General features: G+C 48.8%; 1 protein-coding gene across 5 annotated transcripts in view; it reads left to right on the forward strand.

The window, feature by feature from the left end:
• Positions 1–23,176, forward strand: part of ANKRD11 (ankyrin repeat domain 11) — a 36,692-nt gene that overhangs the window by 11,950 nt on the left and 1,566 nt on the right. For 4 of the 5 annotated variants that reach the window (XM_078606493.1, XM_078606492.1, XM_078606495.1 and 1 more), the window contains exons 4-12: positions 835–918; positions 4,069–4,266; positions 4,522–4,725; positions 5,536–5,678; positions 7,810–7,957; positions 9,059–17,004; positions 17,351–17,449; positions 18,433–18,576; positions 21,075–21,167. In XM_078606493.1, coding sequence (XP_078462619.1) covers positions 835–918; positions 4,069–4,266; positions 4,522–4,725; positions 5,536–5,678; positions 7,810–7,957; positions 9,059–17,004; positions 17,351–17,449; positions 18,433–18,576; positions 21,075–21,167 — 9,059 coding nt within the window. The remainder of the gene's footprint in view (positions 1–834; positions 919–4,068; positions 4,267–4,521; positions 4,726–5,535; positions 5,679–7,809; positions 7,958–9,058; positions 17,005–17,350; positions 17,450–18,432; positions 18,577–21,074; positions 21,168–23,176) is intronic. The other variant, XM_078606496.1, reaches the window with a different exon arrangement.

Raw genomic sequence — 23,176 nt, forward strand, 5'->3', positions numbered from 1 at the left:
TTTCGTTAGAAAAAACATGGTTATAAATACGAACAACCGCAAGTGCTTAGAAGTTCAAAGTAAACATTAGACCTAAGTGTTGGGCAGGATACAAGAAAAAGTGTAATAACAGTTGAGCTTTCCACAGGATGCATTAGGGTGAAGAGCAGCAAGGAAGCACCATTAGTCTTAACAGATGGAAAATAGTTGTTTATACATTTTCTACCTGACCTCTGACAATAACAGATGACCGCCATACTAGTAATGTAAATTAGATTTGGTGGATTTCGTCTCCTGCACAAGATAACCTTTGATCAACCTGGTTGACCCACGTCGCGAGGTTGTGGTCAATTCCTGGTGTGTTGTTTACATCGATTTGCCGAAAGGCATTCGCCGAAACACGCAGCGAGCTTGATGTCTTGCTCGGCGAATGGCTGTTTTGATGTTTGTTAGAATGTTGCCGTTTTAAGCCACGCGTTGCATCATGTAACCATTGCCAAGTGAAATGTGCACAAAGATTATTTTTAAACGCGGGTCGCGTGAGAATTTGAGTCCACCACGAGTTGTGTTTTTCGCAAACATGATTTCCAGACATTTTTTGGTACAGTTGCTTTGGGGCGCACAGTTGTATGGACTCCTAGACATTCACCGGTTTTTTGGTTTTTGGGTTTTTTGTGTTGCTTTCATTCCCACCCCTTGCCCCACACCCCTTATCCCACACTTCTCCCTCACCTCGGCCCCATACCCCCCCCGCCGCCATCCCCCACCCTTCCCTATGCACTCTCACCACCTCCTTCCACACATCTGTCCATCCTCCCCTCCCCCCCATTTCGAAACCTTCCGTGTGATGACCAGACTCTGACTGTGAACGTTCGAACGATTCGTGGCTCGACCGTTCGACTTCTAACATCTCTTCGCCGTCTTACAAAACGCACACAGGTACTTTGATCGCGGACACTGACTGGCCCCCCCAATCCCTTATCCATATTCACGGTCGCATTTCCTCGCCTTTCCAGTGCCTTCATTAGCCCACGCTGCTTTAATTATCGCAATATTGGGACTTTTGTGGTTTTGTGAATGCGGTGTCCTCGAAATAATTGGAGCAGACATGTTACGTCCTGCATATGAGGTATTAAAGAGGGGGGGGGAGATGGGGAACCCTTAAAAAATTTGAAAAAACATTTGAAAGCCTGCACTCCCGAAGCAAAATGTTTTAACTGTTTACAAAGCAATGCATCTCCCTTGTTGTGCAGAAAAGTCAAGTGTTGGGCAGTGTCAGATTACTACTGAACTGCACTGTAACCACTGTAGCATTGGATTTAGTTTTAGAACTGGTGATTGGACACACTGGACGTCTGTGAAAAAGAGCATCATAGCTCATCGGATTTCTCCACAGTCTAAATATAGATTCTGATTATTGGTGGTTTCAGTGGTGTATCTTTACATTGCTGCTATGCAGCCTTATTTATTTTGTGAAATTTTCAAGACAAATAACGTTACAAGCTGTAAATGGGTCAAATGTGGTCTTTCTTGGAAACAATACTGTTTTGTTAATCGGTTATGCCCGGGGCACTATATTTTGCCCGTATTTCGAGGACCCTGTATATTTGCCTGATTGTTGTGAACCACTCACTGCTATTGTTGTTGTACTCTGAATTGCAGTTTTATTTACGCCTTTTATTTTGTTCCCAAGCCATGAAATTGTAACTTGGTATTCCGTTGATGCAAGGATTTTGTCATGTAGATTATCCAAAATATCTACAATCAGTGATTTGAGTTTTGTTTTAAAGGGTTTAAAAATTGTTACACCAAAATATGTATTATTGGTGGGCATCTTGGTTCTGCTGAATGCGGTGGAGTTTCGTCTTCGTGTTGCTTGAACTCCTCTTTCAATGTTCAAAATTCAGCATTTGCAGGCTACCGTTTTCATGCGATGCTTTAAAGTACACAGTTGTTTATTTGCAGACCCAACTCCTGCTGTTCTTTTATTATTTCATTAAGAGCCGATAAGAGATGGGTTTGTAGGTTGGCCTTCTCTACGCCGCCGTCTCTGCTGAATACAGATGTACGGATCGCCTGATCACGACAGGAAGTAGTGAGCTGATTTTGTCTGCAGACGTCTATTAATGAGATGGTGCTCACTGATTGCCAGAGGTTTTAGTCCAGCCTAGGAAAAATTTGCCCAGCTGTAAGTGGCATATTAAGTGCTTCCATGTGCTCTTGTGTGCTGCTCATGTGCCTGAGATTCACGATGCACATTGACATTTTTTCTGGGTGTTTGTCAGGGTATTGTACTATGAATAATGCATTCTCTGTATAAGCAGCAAGGTATGGATCTTGGTGATAATATGCCGGTGTGCTTTGTCTCATAACCAATTACGACATTTTAATATCCGTCTCGAGGTAATGCTGTGCAAAAAAAATCTCAGGAATGTTATTCTATTATCTTGAAAAAGCATCATTATTCGACATTTCATTTCCATACTGTATGGCCTATATGTATTGGCAGTCACTGAAAGAGTCGGTTATGTTTAAAGGTCGTTGGGTTTTTCCTGTCTGCAAATTGACTTGGTAAGACATGGTAGGTTTATGTTTTTGCTTGATATCCGTTGAGTTTTGTGGTTGGGCCTTTGGCACAGCCTTGAATTGTGAGTGATTCTAGTGGTTTGGAAATCGTGTACACATGTGAAGGTTTTCTTTCCCTTCTCTTTCCTCCTATTATTACTTTAGTTCCATGGCCCCAGCTGAAGACATACAAGAGTGTTCTTTTGCAATGTTTACTGTTTGTGATCGTAAAAAAGAGCTGTATATGTACCAAATTGCGGTAAAGAGTTTAATTGTCTCAATCGGCACAACAGCAGTGTGTTTGTCCATCTGCAAGCTGCTCGGTGGAGTAAATATTGAATGTACACTGCTAGGCACGGCCTAGTCGGCAACGTGTCCCAGAGGAATCAAAAGCGGCACTCGAGCGAGTGGGCGAGCGCGCGCACAGCACAGCCGCTGCAGCTATTTTGGGCTCTGGGGCTTCTGTCGGCGCATGCGAGCGCGTGACCCGTTCATCAGGAAATGGAGTGGGGGGTGGGAGAGTTTGAGAGGATGGAATGGGGCCGAAGCGTGGGGTTGGGAAGAGTGGGTGTGAGGTAGGGCATGCTGGGAGAAGAGTGTGGATGCAGCAGAGAAGCGAGTGTGGGGGTGGGGGTAGCTGTGGCCCAGCTTGGATGTAGGTTTGCTGCACTGTCTTTCTGGGATGCCCCGTCAGCAAACCAATTGCGTTCATGAATGGTCGTCGGACCCCCACCGACCATTCACATCGTGCCCCAGAGCTCAAGTTTGCAATTGACATTGAGATAATGCAGGTCTCTGGGTTTTATATTTCACACTTTGTCACGTGTAATTTTTTTAAATAAAATATTTAGAAGGCGCTCTCGTGGTTGAGACACGGCATATCCTTGGTAGTGTGGAACTGGTGAAGGGCCACCCGCTTTACTATCCCATTTGGTTAAATAGAGTGCTCAAGGAGGAGTCGGATGTCTAAAATGTGATCCGTGATATTGTTGTATTTAATATCATATTTGCACAAGATGCATTGCATGTAATCCTAGCTTGCACACAAGGATAGTGTTGGAAAGCGACCCTAGGATACCTTATTGAGACATTCACGCGACCAATTTGCATCGATGAATGACAAGACATAAAAGCAAGGACTCTGGGTGTTATGGCTACAGGCAATTTAAGACTGAATGGTAGGTGTTCATAGTAATGTATTTTCATTGTTTTGTAATTTTAGTGTTGGAATTTAAGCATGGTTTTAATATATATAAATAATACATGTAAGCATGGAAATATACAATACACTAATGAAAAGAACACCCTATAGCATTATTTCTTGGTATAAAGGGCACGGAATGTTTCATGCTATAAAACCGTTATAATTGTGCAAAGGGTATTTTTAACATATAATTCTGAGCATTGCATATGCACAGTGCACACACGCCTTCTCTTTCGCACACACACACACACTCCAGCTCTCCTCGCACAACACATGCGCGCGCACACTCACACTCGCACGTGCCTGTGTTTGCATCGCAGAGAAGCCAGCGCCTCCTGAGCGCAAGCGGATGAGGAAAGACTCGGGCAGTGCCCGCAAGGAAGCGGGCGGCGGTGGTGGCCGAAAACTGGGCGCCTTTCTGAGCCAGTCGCCCGGCCTGCGCCTCGGCTATCCATTGTCGGAGCGCCAGCAGATGGCATTGCTCCTACAGATGACTGCCGAAAGTACCAACAGTCCAGGTTAGTGATGGCTGGAATGCACGTGGTCTGCAAAGTGAATACCTCTGGTTGTACAAAAAGGACCCTGCAATAGGAGGGCATCGGATGTGTATTTGTGATAAGGCCTCAACGTTCAGCTGCACATAATGATGGAGCTTAATGTATTATTAGACCACTGTTGTGATCTTTCGTTCACAATTGAGTTGAGGCATTGTTGGGGGTGGGGGGCGAAGTAGAAGCACTTGGTATCCTTTCGCGTGTCTTTGCCGCTAATAGACGGCGTGGCGAAGGACGGCGCCCCGGGTGCGGCGACGGGGCAGCGCAAAGGGTCGACGGGTGCAGCGCGGCCCAAGGACAAAGTGAACAAGCGCAACGAGCGCGGAGAGACATCGCTGCATATGGCCGCCATCCGGGGAGAGGTGCGGCAACTCCGTGAGCTCATCTCGCGCGGTGCTGACGTGAACGTCAAGGACTTCGCAGGTGACGACGCTTGTTCACGGACTCATATTCACACCGTTTTTTTTTCAGATTGCAAGCGGAACCTTGATAACGGCGCATTGTTAGCAGCTGAGCAAAAGGAACATGAACGTTAATGGGTGGTTAACCAATGTTTACGAATTTATTTTGTCAGAATGGGTCCTTTGTGTCAAGGTAGTAAATTGAGAGAATTCTCATTTTAATTGCACGTGTCACCCATGGCTGTCTAGGGCTATGCATGGCTCTCCTGAGTGGCTTGCTCTTTGTCGGAGACCTGGAGACTGGTGTCCAACACCAAGTGCCTCGAAGATTTCCATATGCGTTATCATCCTTGGGATCCAGTGGTCTGACTCCGTCACAAATGTCACCGTGCCATATCCTGCGCCAGTCTCCCAAACCGAGAGAACGACATCCTACACCGCCGTCTGAGCCCTATTTGGGCAGGTAGCTCGTCTTCAACGGGGCGTTCCAGTTTACCTTGTGCTGTGGTCGAGTGTCAAGAAGAGATCTGGAACCAAACCTGACCGTGTGTGGGATCCACGCTCAGCCTAGTGCTCTCACGGACAGCACTCGATGTGGCTAGGGGCGATGGGTCACGCCACCTGGAGGAGCATTTCAAACGGCCTCACTGATGGCTTGGCGACTGCTACAACCTGAAATAGGTTCTTTCGTCACAGGATAATGACAGCATACAATAATAATGATGATAATAGGTAGTAAACGTCTAAAGCAATGAGTATCATGTAAAGGAAACCAGACGTTTGTGTGGGTCATAAAAAAGTATATATTTCACCCTCCCTCACCACCCTGCAGGCTGGACACCTCTGCACGAGGCGTGTAACCATGGCTACTATGCTGTAGCCAAGCAGCTGCTCCTTGCTGGGGCGGACGTGAACACCCGCGGCCTGGACGATGACACCCCACTCCACGATGCCGCCAGCAACGGATACCTGGGCGTAAGATCTGACGCACGGCAAAATAAAATATCCAATAGTTACAGTGGCCGCGATTTTTGCTTGCTTCTCAGTACTTAAGTGGGCAGCATTCAGACACGGAATTAGACCTGTAGTGAGATGTCCCTCTTCCATTTTTATCATCACAATTTTGTTCTGGAGTCGGTCCGATTTGGTCTGTTCTCTAGTGGAAGCAGGGGTAATATAGATGGTATGTAATATTGAAAATGATAGATTGTTACATACGCAAATGGATGCATAGGATCCATATTAGTGCATCATTACACCCTTGGTAGGCAATATAACCCTGGTTTGAGGCTTGAAATAAAATCCATTGTTATGCTCAGAAATTTATTTGTCTGATAATCGATCATTTGCAATGATAGTTATTTTACAGCAATGACATGCTAATGTTGAAATTATGCTCATGTTGAAAGCAAAACTGTATGAAAAAAGAAACAATATAAGAGTGATGATAAATATGAGACCAGGAATTTATTTTTTATTACCCCTTCATGAAATTTCCACAGAATGAAGATTTTAAGAATTGCTGCCCGATACACATACACACAAGGTGGTTTGTACATAAACAAGATGGGACACCCTTGTTGATGCAAACCTTGTTTACACTGATTGACCGTGGCAGTGGGTGCACGTAATTTGGTATGCAAACCACACAAAATTGAATGTAGCTAGTTATGTCCTGACAAGGAAGTCCCAGGATCCGTTTTTAAAATGTGACTCCTCAATATGCAATGATTTGACACACAGAAGGAGAAACTAACTCTGCTAAACATCGCTTTCTTACGTGAACATTACCGAGTTAATTCACGACTGCTGGGTTACGCAGTCTCCATTTCTCGCAGTTAGTTCCCCTTTCATGCCAGTGCCATTATTACCAATCATTTCAGTGGAATGACTAATTAATTGATGTGAATAGAGAAGATTGGTGATCGTGGCACTCAAATAACATTTGTGTAATTCTACACCATGCTATATACTTGCGTAAAACTGCAGTTCAGTTGTGTAAAAATGTGTTCCATCACTTCCTTCTGTGGTGTATTGGCTTAAAACAAGCTTTTCTCTCAAATCGGAAAACACTGACCATTTTCGAGTCTACCACTTAAAGCTTCCACATCTTTGTGTTTTCCCAAAAAAAACGTAGCCCTGAGCGAGGAAGGGTTAGAGTAAGGACCAGACAGGAGCTTCTCACCGTGGCCAAGCCCCAAAAGTAGTTACACGAATAAATGGCATTAAACCCTAAATGGATTACGGACACTTCCACTTATTGCGACGGGCAGTGTGTTTGTGTGATTAACACACGAGGAGGTATGACGACAGATGTTTGTTTCCTGTTGTTTTGTGCCCATTCAACCACATTCTAGCAATATGCAGTGAATTGGCGAAATGAGCAACAGTGTGTACTTTTTCATCTGTTTTTGTTTTCCCTCATTTCCTTATTTCTCTCGTGTTTTTTTTTTTCCCCAGATCTTCTTTATAAAAGAGACTTGATTCCTCAATAGTTTATTCACCTGGTAAAATGAGCATTAAGGACTGTATCGTTATTTATCATGTTGCACATGAACCGAATTTAAATGAAAGAAATATTTGTAAAAATGAAAATATTGTCAGAAATATATTATCTTTAAAATGGACAAGTTACAAAGAAAACAATTAGAAAAGGAAGTGCGTGTATTACATTTAAGTCCAGCAAGCAATGGATCTTCTGGACAAATTATTTTCAGAAGAATATTTTAAGAGAAACCCTAAACCAATTCGGAATTATCCGCGTCTCGTTACCATTTTGTACCCTCTTAATTTCGACCAAATAGGTAGGAGCCATCTGCAATAAATTAATTTTGTGGTGCCTTTGAAAATGTGTGTGTGTATATATATCATCTCAGTCAGTTGACCCGTGGCACCTGGGTCTGCCCCGTGACCTCGTGCCAGCGGCGTTCGACACTTCAAGTGGCCTCAGTGACCGGTTTTGTGGAAGACAATTTTTTCACGTGTGGGAAAGAGGCGCGGACGGAAGTGGTAAACAAAATAATGGGCGGCCCACGCGCAGACTCGCCGCTCGCCTCCTGCTGTGCGGCGGAAGTGAGCAATCCCGTCCATGTCACGTCTGCCACAGGTGGTACGGTTGCTGATGCGGTACAACGCTGACCCCTACCAGAAGAACGCCAAGGGGGAGTGTCCCGTGGATGTCGCGTGCTCGACCACGGTGGAGAAGCTGCTGCGCAAGGAGCTGTCGTGGTCTGCCACCGAAGACAGCTCTGCAGGTTTGTACCTCTGCAGACGACATCCGCGGCTGAAAGGCAGAAGCGCGAAATTTTCTGCGCATAGAATAGCTGTGCCGCTGGGCCATACGGCCAACTGCCTCTTATCTGGCTGGAGGTGCCCGGGGTGTGTGGGTAGTTTGGTTCCTACAGGTCAACACCAAGAGTTCACGTGGTAGACGCTGTACATGATAAATTTATACTTCATAACTTTGCCTGCGCAGACGTAATTTGCAACGTTTAATTTGCAAATAAGTAATCTCGTCTACTTTAAATAAAGAATACCAACCATGTTTATCAACTGCATATGCCTTTGCCACGTATAAAATGTTTATTGGTGGTGTATATATATAATTAAACTTGTGGTTTATTAGCAATAACATGATGTGATCAGAGGCAGCCTTCAATAAAGGTTGTTTTTCTCCCTTACCTTTTACTACTACAATTGAATGGGTACCTTATGATTGTATATTTGGTAATTCACTCTCACCAAATGTTAAAGTGTATTATTAAACTTACTTATAATGATGGGGAGCGGTAGTGTCGTGGTTATCACGTTGCTCTCTGAACCCGGCGACCCTAGTTCGATTCCCGTCCATGGACAACACCAGTGATGAATATCTGAATCGATCTTGGGCCTCTCTTAGGTCGACTCGGCCTCAAATGAGTACTGCATACGGTGTGTAAACATGGCCGGGCGTGGTGTTGGCCACCCTCCCCCTTGTGTGTAGTGCAGACCTTCATAGGTGCTCCCTAAAAGCACTCGATCCCAATAGTGTGTTAAGGCTATATGGGGGATTTTTGTTGCCATAATACTCCCCAAAGTGTTTTATAGTTATATATTGTGTCCTACGTAATGTCTGATGCTTCGCTCAATGTGTTCTACGTGCTGGGAGCTTATTCAATTCCTGAGGAAGCTTCCCACATGCCGAGTAACAAGTACCTTTTTAATATACACATGGTTCTGGATTGCCAACCCGAAAACACATTGGAGAGCGATAAAGTAAACTTCTTTGCATTTGTAAAAGACGTGGACATGGTTTACCCTTTAGCTTGCAGTGGCTAACATGGAGGCACTCGCTGTATGTTGTTTGCTCTTTACAGACTCGGAGGAGGAGCCGGTGTCCGTGGCACCATCAGGCCCAGACGAGGACCTGTCGGACTCGGAGGTGGACGGAAAGCCCAGCAAGCACCACCGCAAGGCGCCCGCCACTCCGGGGAAAACCATCGGCGGCGGCACGGCCACGTCGGCCTCCACCGTGTCGACGCCAGCGCGGCCCGTCAAAGACGAGTACGAGTTTGACGAGGACGATGATGACCTCATCACTTTCAAGCCGGCCGACGACAAGCACCTCCTCAAAAAGGGCCTCAAGAAAGATCGAGACGATGACCCGGACTATGTCGTCAGCCCTCCTGCCAAGCACGGAAAGTCGGGCTCAACGAAAAAACCAGTGCTGAAAACGCGTAAGAAGGCGACTCGGAGGATTGAGTCGGACACTGAGAGCTCAGAGGAGGAGGATTTGCCTGTGATAGACTTTGGGTCGGCTTCCATAAAATACAAAACGGACTTTGGAAAGTCGACGCAGAGGTCAGATGTGACTAGTGGTGGTGGTGGTGGTGGCGGCGGCGTCAAAGAATCTCCGGCAAAAAACCAGGTCAAGGAGAAACCGAAGGAGAAACAGAAACTAAAAGCACAGCATCCCAACAAGGAGAACAACAAAATTGTGAAAGGAGAAAAGGCCAAGTTGGTGAACTCCTTGTTACTAACAGACTCATCGGACAGTGAGATTTTTGAGCAGCCAAAATTGCGGGAGGTAGTGCGGACATACAGTGGGGTGAAAACAGGGAGCTTGACATCATCGACATCATCGGTTTTGCTTACAGGAAAGTCATCAGATAAGCATTCAAAGGCTTCACGGGCAGACGGCCTGAAATCGGGGATGTCTCCAGCGAACTCGGATGTGAGCTTCCAGTCCGGCTCTGTACGTACTGAGCTGAACTCTGACTCGGATGACCGCACGTCCGAGACGTGCAGCAGCAGCGGCAAGTCGCTGAAGAGAAAGAAGAAAAACAAGCACCGGCGGCGGGAGAAATCGACGGAGAGGCCCACGTGGCACGTCGGCGACGCAGTGCTGTCCCCACAAGGGCGTGACTCGGATGCCACGCCAACTGGGTCGGGTCGCTTCACCGGGGAGGATGGAGCAGGTGGTCTCGCCCGGGCTGTGGATGTGGAAGGGAAGGTGGTGAAGAAGCACAAGGTGAAGCACAAGAAGAAGGACCGGGAGAAAGGGGACACCGGGCCCGAAAGTGAGCGGTCTGAGTTCAAGGGAAACACGTCGCGGCCGGCCACGCCTGGGCGGTCGGCCGAGACAGGTGGCGGTGGGCGGTTCCAGACGCCGCTGAGGTTGCAGAGCCCCCCGCCAGAAAAGCCACCTTGGGATGGCACTCAGGAGGTTGACAACTTGGAGGTGAGGAGAAAGGAAGACAAGCTGAAGCAGTCGAAAGACGACCGGGAGAGAGACAAGCTGAAAAAGAAGAAGAAAAAGAAGAAAAAACACCAGAGCGACGGAGAGGAAGAGAGGAGAATCGGTTCGCACCTGCATCGTACGAGCACGGACGAAAGGCTGTGGAGCCAATCGCCTGACCCTCATAACACGAAAACCCAATCAAGTCCACTAACAGACAACAAAAACTGCTTCCCAGTTGAGAGAAAAGAGAAAAAGAACATCCAAAACTTGGAGAAAAAAGAACAGAAGGACGAGCAGATATCTGAGAAAAAATCTAAAGACCTCGCTGCCGAAGAAAGACTATCAGCGCACCACTGGCATGGCACGGAGGAGAGGAGAGGCAGCAAGTCATTTGAGAAGAAAGACGATACGTCTCATCACACAGTGGCTCTGAAACATGGCGGGGATGATCGGCGAGCAAGTTTGAACACGGACAAGAAGGCAAAGGAGGAGCTTTTCCAAGCGCAGAGACCGAGTGGGGAGGAGAGGCGAGGGAGTCATTCAGAGAAAAAAGAGAAGAAAAACCAGCCAGATGATCGGAAATCGAGGGAAGAAGTACCAGAGCATGTGCTTTTTCAGCAACACAGCGGAGAAGACAAGAAAGAGAGCTTGCAAAGGCACGGTCCTGATGAGCGGAGGGGAAGCCAGATGCCTGAGCGAAAGGAGAAGAAAGAGACAACACTGACAGAAAAGAAGTCGAAGGAGCATTCTGAGCAGGCAGTGTTACATCGAAAAAGTTCAGATGAAAAGAAGGAGAGTCAGCACAAGTCGGGTGTCGATGAGAGGAGGATCAAATCCGACCGAAAGGTTAATGACAATTCGCTGTCTCAGACTCACTCGAGCAGACAACCAAGCAAGGACAAGGAAGCAGGTTTGCAGACTGCATCGGGAGCCTTTCAGAGGCTTAACAGCGAAGAGAAAAAGGGCGGAAGCCACCACAAACACAGCTCTGATGAAAGGCGAAGCAGCCTGCCAGGAGAGAAGAAACCCAAGAAAGATGAGCACTCACTGGACAGAAAGAACAAAACAGAGCAACCGCCCAAGGTGCCATCGGGGGCAGGGGCCCCGGTCACTGAGGAGCGTAGGCCAAGTATCCCAACGGAAAAGAAAGACAAAATTGTCACCCTTGAAAAGCGTGACAGGAGTGAGGCTGAGAGGAAGGAGAAGAAAAAAGTAAAAGAAACGTCGTCGGAGCAAGATGCCACGCACAAGCACCGGACAGACGAGAGGAGGGACAGCCAACACAAGCACAAGCCGCCAACAGGCGAGGAGCGGAGGGGCAGCTTTTCCACAAGCCAGAAGCTGAAGGAGAGACCCGCGCACTCTGTGAATCCAGAAGAGAGGAGAGCGAGTCTGAGCGTCATTGCTGACAAGAAGGATATCGCTGAGGTTCAGCAGCTGGAGAAAAAGGGCAAGGATGGATCAATGCTTCTCAAGGCAATGTCCGAGGAGGTGAAGACTGCTAAAAAGGAGACGCTAACAGCCGTTGCCTCGCTCGCAGAAAAAAAGAGCAAGTCGAGTCATTCGGACAAGGAAAAGTACAAGCGTGAGCGAGAAAAGTCATTGGAGATGGCTGAAAAGAAGTCTCAGAATAAGGATCGGACCAAAGAGAAAGAGCGAGAAAAGCCAGAGAAAAAGCACTTGGAGCGGGGGGATGGTACTCCTGCCACCACCGCTGCCACTACAAAAACAGAGCCCAAGTCGGACGACCACAACTCTGAGGTGGAAGAAATGTTCGAAAAGCTGTTCAACCGCAACCACCAAAAAACTGTGGACGAGTCCCATGACATGGATTACGATGAGGCAGCAGAGGCCAGCAAAGAACTGATTGCAGCTGAGAATCTGTCGTACATGGATTGGAACCTGAGCGAACCTGAGCTGGAGAGCATCGTATTCTGTCAGAACTTTGATGATGTCGATAAGGCGAAAGAAAGCCTCGACAAGCGGCCTGTCAGAGAAGAGGTGGAAAAAGAAAAGTACGCTGTTGACAAAGACCTGATGGAAAAGAAGAAAGAAACGTTGATCTTGCCGCAGAAATCTGAGGAGCCGAATTTCGATGTGAAAGATCTCAAGAAGGGTGAAAAAAAAGAGAAAGACCCACACAAAGATAAGCGTATTAAAGAAAAGGAGAAGGTGAAAGACAGAAGCAGCTCTTTCCCACAAATATCAAAGCATCCCAAAGATGACAGGCGGTGCTCACTAAGGGAAAATGACATTGGAGAGCGCAACAGCAAAGATCCGGGTAGCAAGCAGTGGTGTTCCAAAGACGTTCCAAAGCCACGGGAGTCCGACAAACCTGCAGACATTAAGGATAAGGAGGCTGCAGACAAGGACAGGAAACTGGTGTCTGCAAAGCCAAAACCTCGCGTGGAAGTTGGGGAGCCAGACGGTAAACTCACGAAAACCAAGGAGGTTACGGTGGCAGCACGGGATGCCAAACCAAAGGAGAAAGTTCTTGGTGCCAGTGACTTAATGATGACGAGCTTTGAGCTGATGCTGAGTCAGAAAGACATTGAGATGGAGGAGAGACACAAGAGGCACAAGGAAAAGAAGAGACTTAGGGAGCGGGAGAGGATGAGGCATCGCTCGGGGAGTGACGTTCGATCGAAGGAGCGGGAAAAGCCTCCTGGCGTCGCTGATGTGCGGAGCAAGGAGTTTCCCAAACTGCAGAAACCAGCCACGCCCGACATCCAGGTGAAAGAAAAGAGGTTACAGGACCTGAGCAACGCCACGCTCGTTCCACCCGAGAGCAAGCTGAGCTCACCGTTGCGAAGAGACATTAAGGATTGTGCTCTTCCTGGCGGCGCGGAAAACTCAATATTCGCATCTCCAAAACCTGAACTCGCGAGACCCATGTTTTCGCCAAGTACGTCGGTCACCATGGTGCCCATCCCAAACTTTGATGAGACGGCGGTGGTGGCGGTAGCGGCCGCAAGCTCTCCTTACTCGATTGTGGCGGAAACATCATTTGACTCGATTGATTTTCCCCGAGCCCCATCATGTGCAAAATCTCCACCGCAAGAGAGTGTCCCTCCAGCGATGCCTGAGCAAGAAGCCACCTTATCGCCATGCATGAGTGAGAAAAGGGACATGGATCCGCTGACCTTCCAGCAGCCTGTACCTGAAGAGAGCTGCTGGACCATCACTCAGCCTGAAATGACTGAGCACAAGCCCCTCGAGCAGTTTCATGCCACTGAGCAATCTCTGCCGAGTGTCATCAACATCAGCAGCGGTGGCAACAATGACAGCTGCGAGGAGAGGCTCACCGTACCTGCTGACGGGTGCTTAAGTCTGTCTCCGAGCTACACCGTCATCTCTGCGTGCTCTCCTCAGTACCAGACTGTGTCGCCAGCCGCGGAGCCCGAAAATGAAGAACCGGAGGTGCTTGAGGATTTGCCGGAGAGCAAGAGTTCACCGTCTCCCTGTTTTGGTTACCAGTCTCCGCACACTGACAAAATCGAGGCTCTGCCAGACAGCAGGCAGCTACTGCCCTTGGAGAGCACTCTCCCATTACCGCCGTACATCCCGGTGCCACCTCCGACAGAGACGGACTGCCTGCTTGAACATGAGACGGACGACTTGCGGACTGACTTGGAGACACCCCAATTGTCGCATTACGTACCAGTGGCCTCGGCTCCGGACGTGAGCGCATTCACTCCAGAGGCCATCCCCATGATGCATCAGAAGGCGGCCGAGGTTCTGTTGTCACCGAGATACCCTCCTGCCCCGTCAGACTGTGAACTGGTGGATGAGAGTGCGGCCATCTCAATGCAGCACACGCTTAGGCCGCCCAGCACCTGTCCCACTGCCCTTTCGGAAGCTGCCTCCTTCCAGTCGCCACAATACACAGCGACGTCACCCCATAAGGACACTACTGATACAGATATTATGTTGGACAGCAAGCTCTTGCAAGAGCCCAAGCCATTTGTACCGACATCGCCCTGCTATGAACTTGTCTCACCAAAGCAGGATTCCGTGCCGTTCATGCCGGAGCCACGGAGCATTCAGCACCCTGTGTTTGACCAGGCAATGACCAGTGAGGAGGCTGGCCGGGAAATGCCGGACAAACAGGAACCCCAGCCACCCATCACTGGATTCCAATCGCCGCCATACGTTTCACCTTCGAACAGGGGCCTCAAGGAGGTCCATTCGCCAAGGGCTGACTTTCTGCCAGACGCCAGTGGGCGGTACGCGCTTCCACGCTACAATTTGCCATCGACGAATGACACGCGGAGCTTCCTGTCGGAGACGACGAGCTTCCTGTCAGAGAAGCGCAACTTCCTCTCGGAGACGACAGACATTCTGTCGGAGACTAGGAGCATGCTGAACACGGTCAACTTCCTGTCGCCGAGGCACAACTTCAATGGGGGAGGCCCAATGGAGAACCTGCCAGAGCTCCCGGGCACCACGATAAACCTAAGCCTCCCACAGATGTCTGTCGTTCAGGTGTGCACCAACGCTCAGCAGAGCCAGCTGCCACACACCGAGCTAAAGGCAGTCGTCAACTTTCTGGCGGACACTGTGGCGCCCCAGATGAATACGCCAATGCCCATGCAGCCACTGCCGGACCTTTTCAGCCCCTGCAAACAGTGGGAATCGCCAACTGATGCTACCCAGCTAAAGCTTACCACTCCTGTCAGCACCCCAGTCGGTGTCATGCCGCCCTTCCACAGTCAGATCCTTACGTCAGCCTCGCCTGGCCGGATAGCGGACAGCACAGTGGCAATGCCAGTGAGCAACAGCCTGTTCAGCTACACGTTGCACGATGACATCGAGGCAAAGCTGAAATCGCCGCAATGCTGCCACCTGCCGGATCCCCCTCCAAGGCCACCCCCCGATGCTCCTGAAGCGTCGGAGAACATTCTCTCGGTGTCGTTTTCATCTTCTTCTTCGTCCTCGTCGTCATCCTCATCCCCGTTCCGGTACTCGCGCTCCGTACTGGACTGCGAGCCCGAACCAACCGGGAGCGACCTGGACCGCATCCTCAGCAACATGCAGGGAGACCCTGCGTCGGCGGCACTCGGGCATCCCTCCAACGCCGACCAGCTGCTGGATGCGCTGGACTTCCCGTCTGTGCCGGAGCAGCGGAGCGAGGCGGAGGTGGAGCCGGAAACAGAAGCGGAGCTCGCCGTGACGCCGGCCGTGCCTCCCGCCGTGGCGCCTGCCATCATCCACGTCGTGGCGCCCGCCATCATTCACGCCGTGGCCCCCACCATCATCCACGCCGTGGCCCCAGCCTCGGACTGCAAGGAGGCAGCCAGCCTGGCGCTGCGTGTGCAGGAGCAAGAAGTGTTTGACAGCCTCTCGGCCACCGCTGTGCCGAGACCATCGGAGCCACCACCCATTGCCGACGTGCCCGCTCCCTTCTTGGACTCCCTCAGTGCCGCGCCGGACCCCGACTCGCAGGACGATGAACTTCCGTCCACCGCCGCGTGCCTGGAGGCCATAGCGGAGCTCAACAAGGTGATCTGCGGGAGCAGCCTGATACCGGAGCCAGAGGAGGCCATGGACTTACGCGACCAGGTCTCGGACTCCCAGGATGGTACAAGTGATGGGGATCAGGAAGAGAAGCCATCGGCGGTGTTGACCGTGCCGACAGGGGCCGCTTACCCGGCTGAGTCGTTGGCTCAGGGCTCGGAGAGTGCATCTGATGCAGCACTGTCACCAGCACAGCCCGAGAGGGAGGCAGCGGTGGAGATGGACGCTCCCATTGCCGAAGATGTGAAGCCACCGCACGATGCCGATGAGGAAGCGGTACCGGACGGCGTTGAAGTGAAAGCGGTGGAGCCACAGGTTGTCGAAGGAGACGTAGCCGACCAGACAGAGAGGACTGCACTAGAGGCAGCCACGCAGTCGCCGCCGCCGCCTCCTGTAGAGAAACCAAAACAGGAGCAGGCGCTCACACCAGCGAAACCGGACCGGACGGCCGACGAGTTGGCAGCCCCCAACGTGGCTCCGGCGGCCCCGACAACAACCCCTGCTCCCACCCCCGCGCCATCGTCGGTGGTGGCGCCACCATCGAGGGTGATGACGCGCAGTCGTGCAAGCATGGCGGCGGGAAAACATGCAGGCAGCAGCGCGCCTGCGGAGGGCACCGGGAAGACGGTGGCCACGCGCACCAAGTCCGGCGAGGACGAGAGAACGGCGGCGGGCGCGACGCACCACCCGTACAAGCGCAAGATGCCGGCGCAGCCTGCGCTTGCGCGTGGCGGGGCGCTCTCGCAGCAGGCGAGCGGGGGCTCGGCATCCACCTCGGCGGCGCTGCACGCGTCCACCGCGCTGCGACAGAGCAAGGAGGCGGCGCACCAGTCGCTGGCAGCGCTCGTGGACTCGCTGAAGCTGGAGGAGATAAAGCCGTACCAGACGGCGCGCTCCAACCCGTACTTTGAGTTTGTGCAGATGCGCAAGCGCATCGAGGAGAGGCGGCGCCGCGTGATGTGCTCCGTCACGCCGCAGGCGCCGCAGTGCTACAGCGAGTACGTCACCTTCACTGGATCCTACATGCTGGATGGGAAACCCTCCAGCAAGCTGCACATCCCCACCGTAAGTGTCCTCAACCCCACAATAAATCTGCATTTAACAAAGCAAGATCGTTCTCAGTCATTGTTTCCAAGTAACAAAAATAATATATATAACGGGGTATGTATGTTGAACTTCTTTCGTACCATACGTATGGAGCAAACCGCGCTAAATATCGCCAGTTTGGGGTATTTAAAAGATGCCTGTGTTGTCACGAGATGTTTGGCTTCACAGTGGCTCATGACTTGCAAGTATTGTGGTCTATGCAAACATGACTCCTTGTAAAAAAGGTGTCAGTTTTGTTGCCAGATAAAAGAGTAAAAAAGACCAATTATCAGTGGCTCATGTCTTTATTTATATCTCTCCTCAGATAACTCCTCCACCGTCACTGTGCGAGCCAATGAAAGAGCTGTTCAGGCAGCAAGAGAGTCGGCGCGTGAAACTGCGGTTGCAGCACAGCATCGAGCGGGTAAGATAATAGCTTCATTTCATGTTTGTCCTGTGGTGAGTTTAACATTTGAGCCAGCCGAGCCTAGCAGCAGGTTGTGTGCATGGTGACACTCAAGTCCACAGTCCCCCGTTTCACGTTGTGAAACATTCCACGCCCATTATTATTCCCGGTGTTTATTTGTTTTAATCATCGTCTCTCCCTCCATGAGGGACGAAGGGTGTGGGGGGGTGAGACCCTTGCGCAAATGGCTGCAATTATTTGACTTACATTCAGGGCATTCAGATGAAGGATGTTTGTTGATGCATTATAATGGAGATGGAATGTTAAGTGCCCAACTGCAATGTCAAATTCCCACTCCAACAAGCATCGGTTCATGCTGATCTTCTGTTTATAACCGCGTACTAATATTGTAAATGTCACATGTATACGTTGCGAACAAGTTCATAGTGTAACCAATGTTAAGTTCCCAATAGACATGTGTAATGATCCATCCCCCTGTGATTTGATGAATTGTCACAATTTGGGGTCAAGATTTATAAACTGATCATTTTTTTCAAGTGGAATGTATATTGACCAATCACATACAATATACACTAATCTAAAGTTAGTGATTCCTATCTATATGTTTTTACCATTTTCAACTTAATTGATTAATCGATGCATCGCTACATACCTATTCGGTAGACATGCCTACATACCTTGTTGTTCCATAGTTTTCTACAACACTATCCTCAAAGCATTGAGGATATTGATACAGTAAATTTAGCTGTGACGGTCCCACCTGAAGACTGAGACTTGTGTTGCCTCCGAAACGTCGTGATTTATTATTTTATTTCTTATTATTTGTATATTTTTTTACCTACGTGACTTTAGTATCCTCAAAGCAGTTACAATTAGCAGAGGGATGACCTGCATGAGTTGTACAATTCACCCAACCTACCACTTGTTTTCTTGACAATTAACCATGCCTTTGTATTCCCTCTAATGCTGATCTCCCACAGGAGAAGCTGATTTTGTCTTGCGAACAAGAGATCTTGAGGGTACATTGCCGGGCTGCACGGACCATCGCCAACCAGACTGTGCCGTTCAGCGCATGCACCATGCTGCTTGACTCGGAGGTGTACAATATGCCCCATGTGCAACAGGTGACCACTGCCCCTCTACCCACAACACACATTGGACGATAATTTCCATAGCGGCTCGGTCATCGGCACCATGATCGGCTAATGCAGTTGAATATTGTCTCATACGGCAGCCTCGTGTGTTGCTTGAGAGATGCAAGCAGATTTATTTAGTCCTTTTTTGCTGTTGGGTTTACTTACGTTTGGGTGGTCCACCTGTTAGCTGCCTAGCGACAGTTAATGTTTGACTGTGGAAAACGTTTGGCAGTGTTTGTGTGAGCTGTTTGCACTAAACGTGTGAGACATGTATGAGATAGACATTTGAACGTGGTGTGAACAGCTGCCTTTTTAATTAGAACAAAAATATACGTAATTTGACCACGTTGAATAAGAATTATATAATGAAGTAAATATATCCGAGGCATGGGGATTACATTTCACAACACGTATTGGTAGCATTCTAGCTCTCGCACTTTAAATAAATGAGTTGTGTCTCAAAATATCTGAAGTTTGTTTTGGTAACATGTACTGGGGGGGGGGGGGGGTAGGAATCAAGAGTGGTAGTCATGCATTGACATTGAACAATGCATGTTTGCAGATGTTAGCAAGGGTAACAAACTACAAAGTGAGTTAGTCCAATGCCTTTTGCCTGCTTGTGGAAGCTGTGTCGCATTGATGTTTTTCACTTTTGAGCCTTCTGTTACAATTCCGGATTTTGCTCTGCTGGTCTTGATAGCTTGCTTTCTCTCCCTACGTAAATGCCGCCGTCCACATGAGGTCTTCTTATTCTTAACGTTTGGCAAAGAATGACGTTCCTCTTTTGCAAGGGACTGGCCAATCGGGCATTCCTCTATGCCACTCATGAAATACTTGCAGCAGCAGATCAAACAGGAGTGCGCAAAACCTGCAGAGTCCCGCGCGCCCCATACGTGAAAAAGACGCCAAAGTTTTCGCCGCAATCCACTGTGTAGATGCTGCAATGGTCTTTCGGGTTTTGCCCGGCCACCCACCTTTGCCAGACGAGAGCTCTCTCACTCTTGGATTCAACCGCCGGATCACCTAACAAGGAGTACAAACGAGGACACCAGGTGGTGACCATGAGAATTACCGTTGCTTCATACATGGTATACATGCAGAAATATATGCCTGACGCAGTGAAATTTTTGAGACCGGCCGACCGTGAGAATCGATAATTCCACCAGGAAAATGTTGCAATTAATGCTGCCAGAGATGTTGTTTCCACTGCTGCGCAGGTTTCGTCAGCGGCAGTCGTCGGCAAAAAGACCATCTGGCCAAAGGGTTATATAAATCTTGATGACGAGTTCGAGGGCCGTACTCGGTGCCCGCCCCCTTGGACGGTCAAATGTTCTTAAGAAAGGACCTTCCGGAGTGCCTTGAGGAGGTGGAGGATGTCAAGATTTCCTGGTACGGCGGCGAGGCACCTTTCGTTCCTGTCTGTTAATGGCAGGCCGATTCATGGGACTGTCATCACTGACGATGCCGACGATTAACGCATAACCCCCCCACTGTACCGGGGCCGCTGGTCGCCACCCCGCCGCTCGATTGCCTCCGTGCACGGCGCGAGGATGAGATTCTCTCCAACTGGCCGTGGTCACCTGATGTCCAAGCCCGGGTATCTCCATGTTGCAGCGACCGCAACAGCACTCAGCCGCCCACTTTGTGCGGGCTCGCCGATGCGGCACTCGCAGCACGCGCCGCTCTCCAACACACGGCAAGGAGATCGTGGCTTGTGCAGCTGTCCGGCTCACGGCGCGCCACGGTGAAGCGCGGGGACATTGCCTGCGCACGCCGCTCGCATGTGGAAGACACGCGCGCGCGGGTACGGTGCGCCGATCGCGGCGAGCACCACCGCAACCATTTGCGTCATCAGCCGTGATTGCTTCGCGGAAAGCGCAGCTTTCACCCCTCCCCCCTGGACGGGCCCCACGCAAACTGGGACACCCTTCAACAGCGTCGCCTCTGGATCCCCGCCGTCGAGTGTGTCCGTCTGCAATGACGTCTGCCTAAGAAGAGAACTTCGACGGCCCTGGAGAAGAACGGTTCTGGATGCCGTTTGATCGACGCAAGTTGCATGAGCTCGCGTAATGGGCCGTGAAAAATGATCTGCGCCGCATGAATAAACCGTTCAGATGAAGGCACTGCCTGCGAGACTCCTCGGCAGACGAAGACTCCCAAGATTCTTCCCAGGAGAAACGAGTTGGTCATTGGGAACTCGCCCGGGGGAAACCTGCGCTTACTCAGGAGGAGGACTTGTCACAGGCTCATTCCCTGAGCAGGATCTTCAGGACATTGTATTAAAGAATAAAAATGTTTACAGACTTGATGTAAGCAAGGTAACAAACTAAAACGTGTGTGGCTCCTGTGCCATGTACCTGCATCGTGGAAGCTGATTCACATTGCTGTTTAGAATTTTGAGCCTTATGTTCCTGTTCCTTTTATACCGCTGCGGATTGTGCTCTCGTATTGATTGCGTGCTTTCACTTTGTTCTATATCTGTGTAGACTGATGAGAAAACGTCAGTGAGGGACCGTTTCAATGCCAGGCAATTCATCTCCTGGCTACAAGATGTGGATGACAAGTACGACAAGATGAAAGTAAGCCGCACGTCTGACTTTTCCTTGTGCCATCTGGCACCCAGGAACCTGGTATTAACAATTGTTTTAAAACTTTCAGGAAATCCGTCCATTTATTTAATATTTCCTGTTCACATCAACACTTAGGTTGGACTGTTAAGTCATTCACTGCTGTATGTTAAGTCCTTAAGGAAATAATAAGGTTAATCTCTGCTGCATTCTTATTTTGGCATTGTATTCAGGCTGCTATATGCATGTCAGCTGATAGGTGGCATTGTTAGGAAGAGATGCAGCTCGGAGGTTGCTTATACAGGTATCCCTCGATTTATGAAAGGGTTGCGTTCTTCATAAAAGTCGCGTAAAACGAAATCTTTTCCCATTAATTGAATATGAAAAATTATGGATGTGTTTCGGATAGTCATTCCATAACATAAAAAAAATTATACACCAATATCACTTTTTGCAATACAAAAATAATAATAGAGAACATGAATATAAAACGATTCAATAATAATTATTTAAAAAAAAAAATTCATTTTTTTTCATTTCACGAAACCTGGCAAAAGATCTAAATGTTGGAATGACTGGAAGGCTTTACTGTTGTACTGTAGGGAGATACCGTGATGCTGTCGCGGATGGATGATCCAGCCCTCCCGGGTGCTTCTTGTTTGGTCTCATGGTGCATGAATGCCATGTCAAATTTCGTGAACACGGAAATTCTATTCCATAATTTGTCAATTGCGTTCACGAGAAATTGCGTAAACCAAACATTCGTAAATCGAGGAATGCCTGTCTATCAACGTGTCCTCCTGATTTACTTCATATTGTCCTCGGTTTGTGACCAGCCTTCCTGAAGCAGGAACTGTAATGCAATCATTGTCCACAGCCATGCAATGTGTTTTTTGGGCACAACCTTGTATTACTCAAGCACTGGTTCACGATTAACAATTTTCATCGACCCTGGCTTCCAAGTTTACTTCATGGAGAAGCGAGTGCTGACTAAACGCCATTGTATGCCCTTTGATCCTGCATACTGGTTACAGGTGTGTGCAATGTGAGCTTGTCCAGCTGTAAGGCAAAGCAGCAGTTCATATTTATTTGTCATAACGTTTTACTCATCCTGTAGTTGTAGGCCAGAAACAATGTTAAGAGACTTTGATGTTTAGCTGTAAAGTGATGTTAATTTAAGTCGTTTTTAGTTGTATATTTTAAAACTTGGTACACGTGAGCAACAAAGCAATGCAGAAAGATGTTCTCCAGGACTTCTCACAGGGCTCACTTTGAAGTGGTCTTGAATTATGCAAATCCTGCCCTAAATGAATGTCGGAAATCGGGCTTCAAATGTACATAGTTCTATCTTGCATAAATATTAACTTTTGCTTCATGACTCGGTTCTTACGTACAGGTTTAGTTGATGGGCATATATTTGTGTTAATGTTTCATTTCGGCAATAAGTGGGTTAGTGGATGATTAAACAGCTTTTATGCTTCTTATAACATAGTCTGTTTTTTATTGCTGTCATTGTGCATTTGTGTATGTTATCCCGAGTGTGTCAAATGACCTTGGCGATGACAGACGTGGCCCATGCACCCTGCTAATGAGTGCCCTGCCACCATAGCCTGCTGAATAGCTCCTCAAACAACCAATTATGAATAACTTGCAGATTGTTATACCTGCATCAGTCATAAATGTTCGTCTTCTATGAAAGAGGCAGACAGAGACTTCCCTTAAAATTGTGTTTCTGACTTCTAAAATTATTTTATTTTCATCTGACACATTGCTCTTATCTCCATATATATAAAAGGCAAAGTTGTGATTATGTGTGTCTGTTCAAAATGTTTAGCGTTCTTCCCGACTTCCAGACCATGCATGCAATTGGAATCTGAACATAGTCTGCTTCTCTTTTATATCAACTTGTCGTGAAGGTCCATGTGGTAGGCGAATCCCTGGCACCTCCAATTAGCACGGTTGACTACGTAGTGTGCGAAAGAAGTTCAACATACGTTCAGTGTTGTGGGCAATACCAACAC

This window comes from Lampetra planeri, chromosome 26, assembly GCF_965212315.1.
Source record: "Lampetra planeri chromosome 26, kcLamPlan1.2.h2, whole genome shotgun sequence".
NCBI classification, from domain to species: domain Eukaryota; kingdom Metazoa; phylum Chordata; class Hyperoartia; order Petromyzontiformes; family Petromyzontidae; genus Lampetra; species Lampetra planeri.